Source organism: Acinonyx jubatus, chromosome A3 (assembly GCF_027475565.1).
Source record: "Acinonyx jubatus isolate Ajub_Pintada_27869175 chromosome A3, VMU_Ajub_asm_v1.0, whole genome shotgun sequence".
Taxonomy (NCBI): Eukaryota; Metazoa; Chordata; class Mammalia; order Carnivora; family Felidae; genus Acinonyx; species Acinonyx jubatus.
In genome coordinates, this window is record NC_069388.1 from 59,495,718 (window position 1) to 59,513,223 (window position 17,506).

A 17,506-nucleotide genomic window follows, 5' to 3' on the forward strand; every position below is an offset into this window, starting at 1 on the left:
TCCCTTGTCAAATACAGTTGGCTGTATATGCATGGGCTTATTTCTATGCTCTCAATTCTGTTCTGTTGGTTTATACATTTATTTTATGCCAGTACTATTCTGCTTGATTACTATTGCTTTGTAATATAGCTTGAAATGAGTAAGTATGATGCCTCCCACTTTTCTTTCCCTCAGGATTGCTTTGGCTATTCTGGGTCTTTAGTGGTTCCATGTACATTTTAGGATTATTTTCTCTATATCTGTAAAAAAAAAAAAATGCCATTGGAATTTTGATATAGATTGCATTGAATCTACAGATGCCTTTGAATAGTGTGGACATTTTAACATTAATTCTTCCAGTCCATAAACACAGAATATCTTTCCATTTATGTCTTATTTGATTTTTTTTCATTAATGTTTTGTGGTTTTCAGAGCAGAGATATTTTACCTCTCTGGTTAAATTTATTCCTAAGTATTTTATTGTTTTTGACTATTGTAAATGAGATTGTAACAATTTCTTTTTCAGATAATTTAATAGAAACGCTGAGTTTTTTGTATGTTGACTTTGAATCCTGCAACTTTACTGTATTTGTTAATTAGATTTAACAGTTTTGGTGGGGGGGGGGTCTTTAGAATTTTTCTATGTGTAAAATTATGTCATCTGAAAATAAAGACAATTTAGCTTTTTCTTTAAATGACTGCATTTCTTTTTTTTTTTTAATTTTCTTTTTTTTGAACGTTTATTTATTTTTGGGACAGAGAGAGACAGAGCATGAACGGGGGAGGGGCAGAGAGAGAGGGAGACACAGAATCGGAAACAGGCTCCAGGCTCTGAGCCATCAGCCCAGAGCCTGACGCGGGGCTCGAACTCACGGACCGCGAGATCGTGACCTGGCTGAAGTCGGACGCTTAACCGACTGCGCCACCCAGGCGCCCCAAAATGACTGCATTTCTAATAGAGGAATGTCAGACTCCCTAACAGTGATGAGAGGGAGTTTTTGGTTGAGGGGCCTTTCCAAGTCCTATTCTATATTTCATCCTATGGAAAGGTAGTTTCTTGCATTGTACTAAGTAGAAACATGGGATTCAGGCAGATTTTACCAAATTAGTATTGTAAATAAGAAAATGCCTTAATAAAAGTACCAGTCCCTGTCAGTGTCTCCGAGACCCTCTTTAAGAACTCCAGTATCTCTGAACCAGAGAACAAGGCAATAAATGAGATGTGGATCTTAGTGACAAAGTGTCATGGGGGACAAGTTTGAACAAAAGTAGTAACTCCTCAAACCTGAGATGAGAAAGAAAAACACAGGATTTCTTTAACCTCAGGGAAAAGAGTAGGACGAGCATGACTACAGACAGCCTAAACAGACAGAGAATTTAATAAGTACAATGGAAAAATAATTTAACATCCCAACAGGAATGTATTTAGGGTCCATGCTGTCAGAGGGCTGGTCCTTTTGTCTAAATTTCTTAGATTAATGCATGACACCACAGACTCATAGGAGAGAGGTAATAGGGTTTTGACTGTTGCAGTATTGGACAATGATGTATAAAGAGACAGAAACAACACTTCATACGTCAGGGGACTCGCCAAAAAATACCAAGTTAGTTTCAATGGAAGAGTCTGTACTATTTAAGTGTAGTAGAGACCCTAGAACCAAATCAACTGAAGCTTTCACACTTTTGTTGCAGCTACAGTTCTTAACAAGGTGGATGTATATATCTTGGCTACTGATATAACAAGATTAAATATAGCAATGGGCCTCTGATGATTTCCATTTAATTGAATCAGTTCCCTAATGCTTGTTCAGATTTGTAATGAAAGGAAAGGGGGTGGAGACAGGGGAGCATTTGTGAATCTAGAATAATGGAAACAATCTTTTGGAAGGTAGTTATTGTATCGTTGTGTCCAATCATATTTCTTTTAACTTGAAAAAATGTATATTCATTAAAAGATACTTAATAGACTTTACTTACATGTAATTAATCTAGAGAGATCAACTCTTTCTAAGTTGTCAGATTTCTGTCAATACTAAGTTTGGTAGACAAAAATGCTCATAATCATTTTGAACTCAAGTTTGGAGAATTTTTAGACAATCATCCCTACTGCTTTTACTTTTATGTGGTGAACAGCAAATCTCTGTTATCTGATGGCCACTTTAGAAAACCCATAGGCAGGGGCACCTGGGTGGCTCAGTTGGTTGAGTGCCCAACTTCAGCTCAGGTCATGATCTCGCAGTTCGTGAGTTTGAGCCCCACGTCAGGCTCTGTACTGACAGCTCAGAGCCTGGAGCGTGCTTCAGATTCTGTGTCCCCCCTCTCTCTGCCCACCCCTACTTGTGCTCTGTCTCTCTCTTTCAAAAATGAATAAACATAAAAAAAAAATTAAAAAAAGAAAGAAAATCCATAGACAGTTTAAGAATAAAATACATCTTAATAATTATACTGTTTCAAATTTGGGTATGACTTTGGGAAAGGCAAAATCAAGAATAGTTTTGAGAGAGGACAAGATATGTGCTAAGTATCTAAAATAGAAAAAAGGGGTGCCTGGGTGGCTCAGTCAGTTTAGCAACAGACTCTTGGTTTCGGCTCTGGTCATGATCTCGCAGTTTTGTGAGTTCGAGCCCCACATTGGGCTCCGAGCTGGCAGTGCGAAACCTGCTTGGGATTCTCTCTCCCTCCCTCTCCCTACCCCTCCCCTACTTGTGCTATCTCTGCCTCTCTCAAAATAAATAAATTTATTTAAAAAATAAAAAAAAATAAAATAGGAAATAATGATTCTCTAGACAAAAATACCTTGGTTTACTCAAACTTGATTTTTACCTTTATTTTACATTATTCATGCACAGATTGCAATAAGTTAATATACCTTTATATGTATTTAGGCGTGGACATTTATATTTAATAAACCTAAGTTTATATCTATTGCTTTACAATAGAATTTGTCAGGGGCACCTGGCTGGCTCAGTCAGTTAAGTGTCCAACTCTTGGTATCAGCTCAGGTAATGATTTCATGGTCATGGGATTGAGCCCTGCCTCAGGCTCTATGCTGAGCTTAGAGCCTGCTTGGGATTCTTTCTCTGCTTCTCCTTTCTTTCTCTCAAAATAAATAAACTTAAAAAAAAAAAAGTATAATTTATAATTATATTAAATAAAAGATGTAGGAGTACCTGGGTGACTCAGTCAGTTGAACATGCAACTCTTGATTTCAGGCCATGATTTCATGATTTCACAGTTCATGATTTTCACGGTTCATTGAGCCCCAGTGTTGGGCTCTGTGCTGACAGCACAGAGCCTGCTTGAGATTCTCTATCCCTCTCCTGCTCTCTCTTGTGTGAGCGCACACTCTCTCTCTCAAATACTTAAAAGAAAAAAAAAGTATACATATTAAATTTACCATCTTAATAAGGAGTAAATCATATTCATTATGCTACATACATATTTGTATTTCTCTGTAATTATTGTACCTGATTTATATTGTTTATAATATATAAAGTGTTAACAATTAGTATAACATATAACATTCTTAACACTTTATATTATCTTTAACTTAAGTGGCCAACAAATTTTTTCTCCATACAATGAAGAAAATTAGAGAACAGAATATGAAGAATTATTCATCTATTAAAAATTTTTTTTTTAATGTTTATTTATTTGAGAGAGACAGACAGCATGAGGGAGGGAGGGGCAGAGAGTGGGAGACACAGAATCTGAAGCTAGCTCCAGGGTCTGAGCTATCAGCACAGAACCTCTTGTGGGGCTCGAACTCATGAACCATGAGATCATGACCTGAGCCGAAGTCTGACACTTAACCCACTGAGCCACCCAGGAGCCCCAAGAGAGAAAAGTTTAGATGCAGAAAAGTTTTGATGTATATACATATATAAAGAGTGGCAGATGGTTTAGACAGTAACTTGGACCCTTGAAAATTTTATCAAGCTGTGTGATCAAAAAACCAGTACTTGTTACTCCTGGAAGTTTGGGAAGGAGAGGATACCACCTATATTAAGCAAAATTATCTCTTTTTTAGAAAAACAGGACAAATAATCTCTTCATGGGATTTCTTCGTTTTTTTTGTTGTAAGGTACCTCCTAAATGCACCATCTTATAATTTGTGTCAAAAGCTCCTCAAAATGGCCAGTGCAATTCCACCTGGTGGAACTGCTCTTGGTGAAACTGTGCTAGTTAGGATGCTAAGTATTAGTATTGCGATGACAAAAGATGCCCCTGGAAGAGGTGCAATTTTAGATTGAGAAGATGTCAAGAGAACTGGAATGGTCCTTAAAAGTAGTGCTAGCGCTCAGGTAACTTCTCGGAGACCCAAAGACAAAACTAAGCAAGAAGTCCTTAAAAGGTTTTGAAATGATATGAAGCAAAGGAATGACAATATGGGGATTTCCATGGGTCTACTTAGGGATGGACTTACCATGCTTGCAGGTAATCTTTAAGGAGGCCCCCAGGATCCTTGCCTCTTGACAGTCATACATTTGTGTAATTACCCTCTTCCTTGAGTTTGGCTGGACTTATGACTTGCTTCTAACCAATGGAATGCAACAAAGGTGATGGAATGTACATGACTGCATTTGCATGATTACCTAAGAGTATAGCACATGATGAGGTTTTTGGAGGTGTTAGTGGGGTTCACAGGGTCCGGAGTCCATGGCCAAGAAAGAATTCTTAAAGACATCTTTGGTGCAAAAAGGTGATTTTATTTAAGCACCCTGCCCTGGACAATGAGAAAAGACTGATTATATACTATGGGGTTGGAGGAGGTAAAGTCCAGGGGAAGTTTCCAGGGAGATTTTCATATGCTAAAGACTCACAGGACACTGGAGGCCTAGCTACTGTCAAGCTAAGGCTGTTTTTCCTTCTAGCAAAACATTAAGACAGAAGGGTGTTCCTAAAAAAACATTTTACTCTGCCAGCCTCAAGTATTTGTCAATGGGCTGCATGTTACAAGGGAATGGAGTTCTATCTGCCATTTCCTTCTGCCTTTGTTTCCCACTGTGGAGGGCTAGTGGAGACCTAGGTCCTGAAGGACTATGATCTCTATCAGTTAACCTTTTGTTTTCCACTTTCCTTTGTTCTTGGGCAGCCAGGAGTGCCTGAGGAGTATCACACATATCCCACCTGGTTGGGTTGTGGGGGGTGTTTGTGGTCTGTCAGCTTGCCTTGTGCTCCCTCATTAGCACACATCTTGCTAGTTTCTCTCTTCAACACTGACTGCCTTTGAAGAAACAACTTGCCATGAATCCTACAATCACAAGCAAATGAAATGAGAGAGCTTGGAAGCAGATCCTTTCCCAGTCAAGGCTGAGGAGAACTCAGCCTTGTGAGACCGTAAGTGACTAAGCCCAGCTAAGCCCAGACTTCTGACCCACAGAAACAGTGGGATGATTAAGTGTGTGTTGCTTTAAGCAACTGGGTTTGTGGTAAATAGTTACACAGCAGTAGAAAACTAATGCACTAGCTTATAGCCATGTGCGCCTTATACTTTTCTCCTTATAGACAATTTTATTTACAAATATTCAACAACATTTAGGTCCTTTTTTCTAGTCATGGACTGTTGAGGTTAAAATTACTTACCTAAACTTCATTAGAATCTTTGGGTAAAAATTAACCAATGTTCTTTTCCCCACTGTAAACATTAATATTAGTATAGTGAAAGAGATGGCAATAAATTAGCAGGGACCAGCTTTTATTAACACAGCTATCCTCAAACCACCTCCAGCAAGGACACATTTTGTTGTAGCATACAGGTTTCTCTCCAACTAGAATGAGCTCTCTGAAGTAAGTGTCCTCTGGCTTTAAGGTCTCCTCCAGGCCTTACATATACTAGATATTTCATAATTGTTGAATTGAAACTGTAATTGCATTCAAGCTTAGTAATTAATGATATCTGGCTCATTTCAGGTAGCAATTCTGAATGCTCTAAAACATCAAGACCTATGACAGGATGAATACTACATAATATGAATACTGTCATAATTATGAGTAGTATGCCAATGTTATTGTTGCCCAAACTAAACCTCACAAAAGACAAAGGGAAATAGGCAACTAGAATTCAGAGATTCTTCACCATCATCTTTGATTAGCTGCCACAAAACTTCCCACTATTGAACCTGTCCTACAATTCTTACTTCTCCCAACCCCTCCAGGTATCTGAAATAGGAAAAAAAAAAAAAAAAAGGAAATAAAACAATTCTCCCTAAAAGATTTCTCCCTTCTTTCTCATCTTTTAAATATTACCTCAACCGTTGGCAGAGGTTTCTTAGGAACTCAAAGAACATCAATAAAATTTGGGCCAATTTAGATTTATAATTAGAAAAAGATACTATTTTTGGTATTAAATTTAAGAATAAAATGCAGCCAACTCTACATATATACTTATAGACACTAAAGCACAAAGCAGTCAATCTAGCTACACCCAATGTTTAATGACTGTGGCCGAATCTCTGTTCTCTAGCAAGAGACTAAACTCCTGATGGGCAGGGACTGCTCATCTGGTCTGCTGTGCATTTCCCCAACACGTAACACACTGCTCACTCAAAGGGACACTCGAGGAATTTGTTGCGTTCAATTAAAAGAGAAAACAATATTTTAAACAAGTCAATGGTGACTGCTAAGGTGACATCTGAACCCAGATGTTTAAACAATACCACTCCAGCCCATTCTGCAGTGAAACTATCAGACAGAAAAGAGAGTTAAATCAAATACCAGCACTGAAACTTCCAAGCCTATACAAGGAAGAAATCACACCATGTTTAGCCAGTGAAAATGACTAGAATTTAAAATATATTTTAATGAGAACACTTTCTATCTTTAAATAAAAATGATTTACATTTTTAAATATGAAACTGCTCTGGCATTAGGACTTAACTGCTTCCTGATCTACAGGGTTTAGATGCCACCGCACCACTAATTCCCCAGTGCTCTTGAGGCACGTGTTAGACATGTCCTCTTCCGCTGGAAGTCCTTGTGGCAACTTCAGGGGCTGGATTCTGTGACATAAGAAAATGCTTTTAGAATTACACTAGGTAATACATTTTTTTAAATAGCTGAAGTAACAAACAACAAACCTTATCAAATGTTTAACCACTTTCAGTTTTGCATTCACTGAAGGTATATTCTTGTGAACTTGAGGAGTATGTGCCTATAAACAAAGGAAACAGGGTTATGGATCCATTTCAAAGCAGATGGTCCCATGTTACAGTGAAATGTTAAGGTGAAACTCATTTTGTCTGAATCAAATTTTCAAATAAATTACACTAAATAATACATTTAAATGAGTGAAGTAATAAAAATGTACCTTAAAGTTTAAAAATTATAAAATTTAAAGCAAATTTAAACAACTAACTTAAGAGGACTTAAACAGCTGCTTACTTTTTCTAATCCAAGCATCTTTATTATATCTTTTTCCCAATATGGACGTCTTTTTGTACTCTTTATTCTGGTAACAATATGTAGTTTATGAGGGTGCTGTGGATCCCCACCATATTTTTCATGATCTGCAGGTGAAGGCTGAAATACCTAGGAAAGAATTATAAATGGTAAGTTTTCAATTACACAGTTTCTATGTATTTCCTTTTCCTTTCTTAACCACCCCCCAAAATCTACATAACGATCTCATCCCCAATCCTTCTGAAATCCTCATCTTCAAACTGATTATTCAGACAAAGTCTAAGGATTGCATACTCTGAAAAAAAAATCACACAGGCAAAGACTGTTTTGTTTTGTTTTAAGAGCAAAGCGGGAGTAACCAAAGGACATTAAAGAGTTCAAATGCCAGGAGACTGTATTAGCACCAGATAAGCAGGGCACAGTAGCATCCCTCCACCCCATTCAGGCAGGGCATCAAAGATAAGCTTACAATGACAACACATGAGTATGTGTTAGTACAAATGACTGCCTACAAAGGGTCAGAAACAGCTCAAGAGAGCTGACATTAATACTGATTCTCTAAAAAATCAAAAGGTTCTAGTAAGCTATCACACAAAAAACTTCCCTGAGTATATAAAATGCACTAAATAAAGAGGTACATGGTAATACTATTTATAATAATGAAAAATTTAAAGGCCACATCCATGTTCCTCGTAGAATAACTAAATGGAATTACAAGGCATACATCTGAATTAAAACTAGTACAAAATAATAAAACCAGTAATATATGATACAACTGAATAAATTATGATGTATCCCATGGGATACAATGCTGCCATAAAAACCAATAAGGTTAACTATCTTAGCAGCTACTAACATTGAAGGATGGCCATAATACATTCTTGAGAAAAAAATAATTCCATACCACTATGTGTAGTAGGATCTCATATTTGTTTCATCTGTACCAAGTACATGAGTGTGTACACAGGATACACTATATAATGACTAATTCTAAGAATCATATAATATACATATGTGCATATACATACACTTATATATGTATAAAGATCTCAAAGACATTAGATTGAGTCATATCACCTCTGGGAAATCAGACCAAGGAAGGACATGGACACACGGACACACACACATGGTGGCACTTTGATCAAAAAGGGTATTATTTAATTATAAAATAATATTGTAGAAACTTATCTGCTGAGAGGCTCACATTATATTGCTAAATGAAGACAGCAGCTAAAGAAGCATTTTACATGAGATGATTCACATCTTTAAAAACATATAACAGAAAAGGATATGGAAGCTGTCTCCAGGTGGTGGGATTAAGGGTGTCTTTTTGCTCTTTTTGCTCATTTGTATTTTCTAGCGGTTTTGAAGAGATGCAGGGTGAGAAGTATGGTGGTAAACAGAGGATGGGGCAGGCATGCTGAAGAAAAACAAAGATTTAAAGAAACAGTGTAAAGAGCACAAAATATCTGGGAAAACCAAGGGTAAATGTGTGGCTCAAGTAGAAAAAAACATGAAAGCAATGTAGAGGATGAAGTTAAATTGCTCAACTGTGCTGAGCCTTCAGAAACTTCCAGAAGGGATACAGAGCTCTTGAAGACTTGAAGCAATATGACTACAATTTTAAGGGACTCAGAAAGAATATACTTGTAAGAGGACAAAATGAAGTGGGAATGGGAGACTGGTACCAGGAAACTTGCAGCCCTGGTTTAAGAGCCTGAACTACAGTAGCTGCAACAGAAAAGGGACTCATTTGGGGACTCTGGACAGTAAAATAGATGCATTTGTGGTGAATGGAGGAAATGGAGGGGTTGAGATGGACACATCTCCACCCTGATTTGGGAAATCAGGTAAAGGATGGTAGCATTAACTGATATAACTAATACAGGACGAGCATCCTATTTCATTTGGTTGTTTGGAGGGAAAGTAAGACGAGTTTGATTCTAAGTATGTTTAACCTGAAATACCTCTGCATTATCCACAAGGCAGGGTCTAGGAACATGTGAGAATATAGGAATAAGTTCAGAAGATAGGCATGGGCTGGAGATACACATCTCAGAATCATTTCCATGAAGTTTGAATTTTCATATTTGCTACAGCTGACAATCAAAATCAATGCCTTACACATTTTAAAGGAATGCTAACGTCTGTATCTATCCTTTTATTCTAGAACTTTATAGACTAAGAAACACGAAAAGATACAAGACAATACAGTTGTGGAAAGGATAGCAGCAGCAAAACCATGACTTGAAAAATAAAGAGGTTTCTGATATAAGAACATCAAGCATATTAAAGGTGTCAAAATAGTCAATGGTAACACTATTTTATCTTTAAAAAAAAATCAAAGGAGAATGGTAGTTGTCAGGGGCTGGGGAAAAGAGATTGGGGAGTTATTATTTAATGGGTACAGAGTTCCAGTTTTGTAAGATGAAGAGTTCTGGAGATGGATGGTGTGAGGACTGCACAACAATATGAATGTATTTAATAACACTGTAACGTACACTTAAAAATGGTTGAGACAGTACACTGTATATATATTTTGCTGCAATACAAAAAACTGGGGGAAAAAAACACAAAAAAACCCAGACTTTAAAAACTAAATGTAGTCTTTTCCATATATTCCATCAACTGCATAACTGCATTCTTAGGTACTTACCTCAAATGAGTTGAAAACTTATGTCCCCACAAGAACTTGCACACAAATGTTTACAGCAGCTTTATTCACTACTGTCAAGAACTGGAAACAATTAAGATGTCCTTCAGGAGATGAATGGCTAAACAAACTACAGTACATCCATAAAACCAAATATTATTTGTAATAAAAAGAATGAACTGCATAGCCACACAACTCAGGTTATAAAAATGCAACTTTCATTATTTCCAGAAACTTGTTTGATTTCTGAGTCCCCAGCCACTTTAATGGAAAATAACTTGATCTTTCAAATTCGTGTTTTTCCTTAACTCTATCCAGATATGTTTTAGCTAACTCACAATTTATCATTCTTTTGACTAAGTATAGTTAACAAAAAGCTAGCAATCCTGGTGGCAAGATGTCAAGAAACCTTAACTGCATATTGCTAAGTGAACGAAGACAGTCTGAAAGATTACATGTGCATGATTCCAACGATAAGGAATTCTGGAAAAGGCAAAACTATAAAAACAGGAAAAATATCAGTGGTTTCCAGGGGTTGGGAAATGAGAGGGAGGGATGAACAGGTGAGAACAGAGGATTTTTAGGGCAATGAAACTAGTTGTATGATTCCCTAATGACCCAGGACATTGTGCATTTGTCAAAAGCCACAGAATGTGTAACACTGATAGTAAACCCCGATCCAATCTAAGGACTTTAGTTAATAATAATCTGTCAATTCTGGTCCATCAATTCTAACAAATATGTACCAATACAAAATGTTAATTATAGGGTAACTATATATGTTGGGGGAGGGAGTATATGGGAACTCTCTGTACTTTCTGTTCAATTTTTCTATAAGCCAAAAACTGCTGTAAGAAATAAAGTCTATTCATTTAAACAAAATAAAACAGAAGTTAATAGGGGGCTTAGCCAGTGTTTTCCAAAAGTATGATATGTACACATAAGTATAGCAAAGAAAACGCAAAGATCCCAAGTTGCAATACTCAATATATAAAGTGAACACAAAGAAGCACAGAGACAGAGTCTGAGCCGGAGGAAGACCCACTGTTTTCCTGAGGATAATGGTGATATGAAAACACAAAATATTAAGGCAAAAATCATAAGCGGGAATAAACAGGTACTAAGATGATAAAACCCCACTACTTCAAAGGCCAGTGGCACATTAAAAAAAAAAAAAGAATCATTACCTAGATAAATTCTACCATGTGTTATTTAAACTCTATACTACCATGGACATCCACAAATAATTCAATGTAAAAGTTTTCAATATTACACAAATAGGTACCATTTGAAAACATAACATGCTTAAAAAAATAGTAACGCTAACCCCCACCCCACCAAACCCTTGTTCTTACTTTATCTGGAATTCTTGACTTGGTAAATTTGTGACGAATCCAATCTGTACAAATGAGAGACTCCACACCTTTTGTTACAGTCTAAACATGACAGAAAACATTTTTTAAAAAACTCTGGCTAGTGCAGAAATCTATACTCACCAATTTTTAGGTGACAAAAGTCTGTTTTTATTTAACCTATAATTATCAAACCTTTATCTCAGCTCCTTAGCTAAATGAATACATCTCACCTTACCACTAACATTATAAAGCAAAAAGCACATATAGACTTCTCTTTTTTTTCAAGTTTTTATTTAAATTCCAGTTAACATTCAGTGTAATATCAGTTTCAGGTGTAGAATTTAGTGATTCCCACTTCCACAACACCCAGTGCTCATCACGACAGGTGCCCACCTTAGTACCCATCACCCATCTAGCCCATCCTCCCGCTCCCATCCCCTCCAGTAACCCTCAGTTTGTTCCCTATAGTTAAGAGTCTGTTTTCTGGTTTGCCTCTCTTTTTTTCTTTTTTCTCCCATGTTCATCTGTTTTGTTTCTTAAATTCCATATATGAGTCAAATATAGACTTCTTGACCAGGGTGGGCAATATTTTTCTATAAAGGACAAGACAGGAAATATTTCCAGCTTTAGGGCTGTATGGTTTCCATTGTCAAGTCTCAACTCTGCCACTGTAAGGTAAAAGCAGCCACAAACAATATGTAAACAAATAGGCACGGCTATGTTCTAATAAAACTTGATTTACAAAAATAAGTGGACTGAATTTGACTTGCAGGCCATAGTTTGCCAACGCCTGCTCTAGACAATGTGCAATAATTTACCTTCACCAATACAATGTAAAAGAAAAGGAGGTGCCAATTTTATTTCTAGTCCCTACAATGCCAACACTCCTGGTTTCTATTTCTTATTCCCTTTCTACAATCTTCCAGTCCTGTTGCTCTCAGTCTGCTAAAGAAAAAGGATTCACTGCCAATCCTTCCCATCAGGAAACTCCCCTCTGGATGGGCAATAATCATTCCTTTCATGCCCTCTCTGTCCTGCAGAGATCCACAAACAACTAGACAGTAAGTAGGAGTGAATGAGGGAGAGAAAGGAAAAACATGGGCTTCTAATCCTGGCTCTGTGCTCACCATTTGTGAGAAATGAGACACTTATCCTCTCAGAGAGTCAATTTCCTCAGCTATTTAAGAAGGAAATAATACTGATCACACAGGATTAATCTAAGGTTAAGGCAATGTACTGGCCAGCACCAATGTATGGCCAGCAGCAGGTCTGTATCTAGACTCTGGCCCTCATGAATGGGTTAGGCTGTACTGCTACAATTTCTGTAAGAAAGAATAGAAGGAATTACATGAAAATACAAACATTAGTGATCTCTGGGAGAGGGCTTTTCTTCTTTCTGCTCTTCCATATTTTTCTATGATTGGAAATATACTCTTTTCATAATTGAAGGGAAAAACCTAAAACTTTAAAAAGATTAAGGGGAATCAACAGTGGCCATTTTTTACCAGCATGTTCTCCAGGAAAAGATCTTTTGTGTTTTTAAACTTTTAGTGATAAAACAGCAGATCATAAATCATAAATAAAACGGCTCTTCAACATTAAAAAACACTATATAAAAAAAAGGAACTTGTACAGTTTAACTTGCCTGTTTGTTTTGTTAATTACAAAAGAGAGAGAAATCACTCTTAAGGAATAAAAAAAGAGAGAAAGATGATACTTGAAAAGAAATACTTACTTGGAGTCCACCTGGGGGCTTCTGAACTATTGAGCGCAAAATCCCTGCCATGAGTGTGGTGACTGTTCTCTTCAAAGGCTATGACAAGCATAAAACAGATCCATGGGTCAAATATGTATTGGAAATGGACAGGTGCCTACTTACATATTATTAAAAACCTAAAGAAGTTAATTATGAACTTGACTGAAGTTTAACAGTAAAATCCTAGTTATTTTAATGCAATAAGAGTAAGAAGTTATAATAAATGTTTTATTCAGAATTCAGCAAAACCATATGTAGCAATTATACATTAATCACATTCCATTTTTGCCAGATGAGTTAGAAACTAGGTTGATTCAACAAAAATGGGCAAAGAAATCACTACTACTTAATTTCTTCACCAAAGAGCACAGATAAAGAATGCTTTGTTATAAAATCACAAAATGAAAGGACTAGAAGGGACTGAAGAAATCTAGACTCCTAGAATGAGAATTCACAACCTTCTTTAAAAAAAAAAAAAGAAAGAAAAAAATGTTTATTTATGTATTTTGAGAGTGAGCAAGTAAGCTGGGGAGAGAGAGAGAGAGAGAATCACAAAAGCTCAATACGGAGCCCAGTGCGTGGCTGGATCCCAAAACCCTGGGATCATGACCTGAGCAATCAAGAGGTGGATGCTTCACTAACTGGGCCACCCAGGTGCCTCTAGAATTGACCACCTTAGCCTATGTATGTGGAAAATGAAAATTCATTCATATTGAAGGACATCCACCTTCAATCCAATCCAATCCAATCAAAGGGCATCCAGCTTATCCAAGGAGCATATAGTTTGGAACCCAATTCTCGTAATTCCTACTCCAGTGCATTTTCACTAAATCATAATACCTTTCTGTTAAGAAGTAAACTATAACTTTCTTTCTTGAATACTTGTATTTTTAAACTATTCTTAATGAATATGCATTGCTTCTATGATGTAAAAAAGTCATGTTTATTTAGACAGGCAATAATTACAACCAATTATACTGATGTATACAAAAGCAGAAAGATAAGGTTTATGAACTACATGTACATTTTTCATAGGTTACTTAATTTGTGTGTTTCAATTCTTTTTCAAAAGGACAGAATATAATACCTACTTTCCAAATGAATCATTCTAAAAACACCTAAAACAGTTTTTAGTACATAGGAAGCCCTCAACAAATGGTAGCTTTTACTATTATGAAATTATTACAAAGTTGTAATAAGAATACCCTAACACACTAAAATTGGGTAAATGCTGTACTTCGGTGAATCCACCAGATTCTGGCTCACTCAAGCTCGTCAAGTCTTTCCTGTGATGTGGACAAAACAATGAAGTTGTGGGAATCAACGCAAGATGTCCCATTAAAAGAGCCAAGACTTTTGAAAAATTCTCAGCAACTAAACCAGTCTCTCAAAATTAATTATGCATCAGTTTTAGAAGAGTCAACTACTAAATCCTTAATGCCATGAAAGCCAGAATTTTATCTTGTTCATTTTCTACTCTCAGCATCTAGCACAGTATCTGATGAACAGTAGGCACCCAGTGTTTGTTTATGAATGTTTGAATCAATTAATGGGTTAGAACTATGATCTGCTCAACTCAGAATTCAGAAGTATATCAAAATTTCATAACTCTCATTCAGACTTCAAAGATTACTATACAGCATAAGAATTTCTAGTTCAAATCAGTATCTAGTGCAAATCGTCAGCCATTGCTTGGCTGGTTGTTTATATATATTTTGTATTGACGCTTCCTTAGAAGAGATGCTTATTTAATCCTCTGGCTCTGCAATCAAATAGGTAACGATAAATTATTTTCTCTACCATACTTCTTCCTCCTAAGTTAAACATTATATATTAACCCAATTCATTTGGCTTCACATTTTTTTATTTTTCTCTTATCATTTAGATTTCAGCAAAAGCCTCCTAAGGGGCCTTCCACTTTCCAGTCCAACTTCCATAAGCTCTCTTCTCCATAGCAGCAACCATTTCATTAAAATCCCAAATCAAATCATGTCAACTCCTCTTCCCCAAACATTCCAATCAATGAGCCAGGTTTCTCACTGTTGAAGTGAAAGGTAACATATAAGAGGAGAAAGCTAGAATAATCCATGTGATTCAATGACACAAGTTGAGAGTTTGAGCTCATGTTTAGCTTAATATAGATACTGATGGATACAGAAATAATCACAGGTATGAATGTACATATACATGGGTTAGCTCTGTTAGCTGAATGGCATCCCAGTAGCAACGAACACACTCAGCGCCTGATCTTAGCATTCTCTAATAAAAGGAACCAGGGCTCCTTTGAGAAATGGCTAATCATAGGGCTACTGCAGTGAATATATTAAGATGAACCTGGAGCACTTTGTAGCACTAGAAACGAACTACTTAAAAACTCAAAATGATGGGAGTATGTCTTCAAATACCTGACTGCCTTAAAACTGTCAAAATCACCAAAAACAAGGAAAGTGAGAAACTGCCATAGTCAAGAGGAGCCTAAGGAGACATGACTACTAACTAAATGGGGTAAAAGGACATCTGGTAAACACTAAGAAAATTCGAATGAAATATGGACTTTAGTTAGCAGTGTAATAATGCTGGTTCATCAATTCTAACAAATGTACCATACTAATGTAAGATGTTAATAAAAGGGGAAATAGGATGTGGGGTATATAGGAACTTTACTATTTTCACAACTTTTCTGTAAACCTAAAGTTATCCTAAAATAAAAAGCTTATTTATTAAAAAACCAAAACCTCCAATGTCTCAGAGCAATAGCCAGTCCTTAACCCCTACCTCTAGGACTTCATCTCCAACTGCTCCCTTGCTCACTGGATACACACATTGACACCCTTACAGGTCCTAGAAGTTGCCAGGCAGACAAGCTCCTCTGGACTGACTGTTTTTTCTCCTGGAATGCTCCTGATATTTATATAGTTAGTTCCCTTATTGCTTCAATTTTTGGCTCAAATCTCTTCTTAGTGGGGTCTATCCTGATTCCATTGTTTAACATTTTGACCCCCCACAATTGTTAGCACTCCTCACTCCACTGGATTTTCTTTCCATAGCACTTCTCTTCTAACATAGTTTGTTAGGTTTGTTGCTTACTGTCTGTCTCCACTCAGTAACATGTTAACTCCGCAAGGACAATAAATTAAAAAAAAATTTTTTTTTTCTTGGTGTGCCCTATCTATTCACAGATGTATCCCAAGCATCTACCAAGAGCAGCACCTGTTGTGTAGTAGGTACGTTATCAATTTCTGCTGAATTAAGTTTAATTTACAGACTTCAGAAGGTGTGACAGTGAAAAGTTGTAAGTTTTAATAAAAAATAAAGGTTAATGTTAATAATTATTCACACAACTCTTGGACCTTGAAGCAACTATACTGTCTTCTACTGTACAGTAGCTTTTCTCTTGCAAAAATAGGAAAACACATGCATCATGAGAAGTATGATCCCTTTTCCATTAAGAAAATGTCTGTGACTGTATACGTATACACAGAAAAACTCTGGAAAGCTATCAGTAAAATATAAACATACCCATGGGGGGAAGGCTACCAAGGTGATTTTCTACTTTTTGCCCCCAGTTAATATCCGAACAGTTTTAGACACCTACTTACTGACAAAAGGAAGGAAAACACTGAAAACGCACAACATAGAATTTTCCTTTCAATTAACCGATATCTCTGAACGCAAAAAATGTCTCTTTTAATTCCTAACGCCTAAAAAGTAACAAGCAGTCTTCATCCGCGCCTGTTGGCGATCAAAAACATGATTGCAAAATTACAGCTTTTAGTAAAATGGTAAATATTTTAACTGCAAACTCCCGAAGGTGTTGCCTTCTAAGATGCAATTAGCAAGCTTTTATCCTCATTAACAAAAAATTCAAGTTACGCGGATCCCCAGTGGGAAACCGAAATTAGTTATAAACAGAAGCACAAAAACTGCCAAAACAACCCTGAATTCCCTGCCCCACTAAACTATCTTGCCTAGGCGGGTCCAGAGCCGGGCTTAGCAAGCCGCGCGGCTCCGGAACTGGGAAACCGGATCCGCTCGACCACTGGCTTTTCGCGATCCCAAGGGACAGTGAACGGGCGCAAATTCAGTTAGGTTATTACGACCCGCAAACTCAGAATCCAATAGGAAAATCAATCCACATCTCCACGGCGTTCCCAGGTACCCACTCCTGGCAAAAATGCAATATTCCTAAATATTCTTCAGCCTGACCTTACTCACCGGAGGGGAAGCAGAGCAGACGGGTGCCCACGAAGCGCAACACACAAACCTGGCCGTCATATAGCGTACTCATAGTCAACGCCGGCACTTTAGTTCCGGCCACGTCCCGCCCCTTCAAGGCCATAAAAAGCGCAGGCGCAGGTCTGT

The 17,506-nt window shown here is 37.1% G+C and overlaps 1 protein-coding gene across 2 annotated transcripts; it reads right to left on the reverse strand.

Annotated features, from left to right (window-relative positions):
- Positions 1 to 6,761: 6,761 nt before the first annotated feature.
- MRPL30 (mitochondrial ribosomal protein L30) lies at positions 6,762 to 17,451 on the reverse strand. 2 transcript variants are annotated; one of them, XM_015065135.3, is made up of 6 exons: positions 17,362 to 17,451; positions 13,124 to 13,202; positions 11,389 to 11,469; positions 7,363 to 7,509; positions 7,059 to 7,132; positions 6,762 to 6,980 (listed from the first exon to the last, which is right to left on the reverse strand). In XM_015065135.3, exons 1-6 carry the CDS (start codon positions 17,430 to 17,432, stop codon positions 6,848 to 6,850), a joined length of 585 nt encoding a protein of 194 aa, XP_014920621.1. In that variant the 5' UTR covers positions 17,433 to 17,451; the 3' UTR covers positions 6,762 to 6,847. The 2 variants fall into 2 exon arrangements, with proteins under 2 accessions (XP_014920621.1, XP_053056452.1); XM_053200477.1 differs by lacking the exon at positions 17,362 to 17,451 and adding an exon at positions 14,350 to 15,199 and having other exon boundaries at positions 13,124 to 13,201.
- Positions 17,452 to 17,506: the final 55 nt, after the last annotated feature.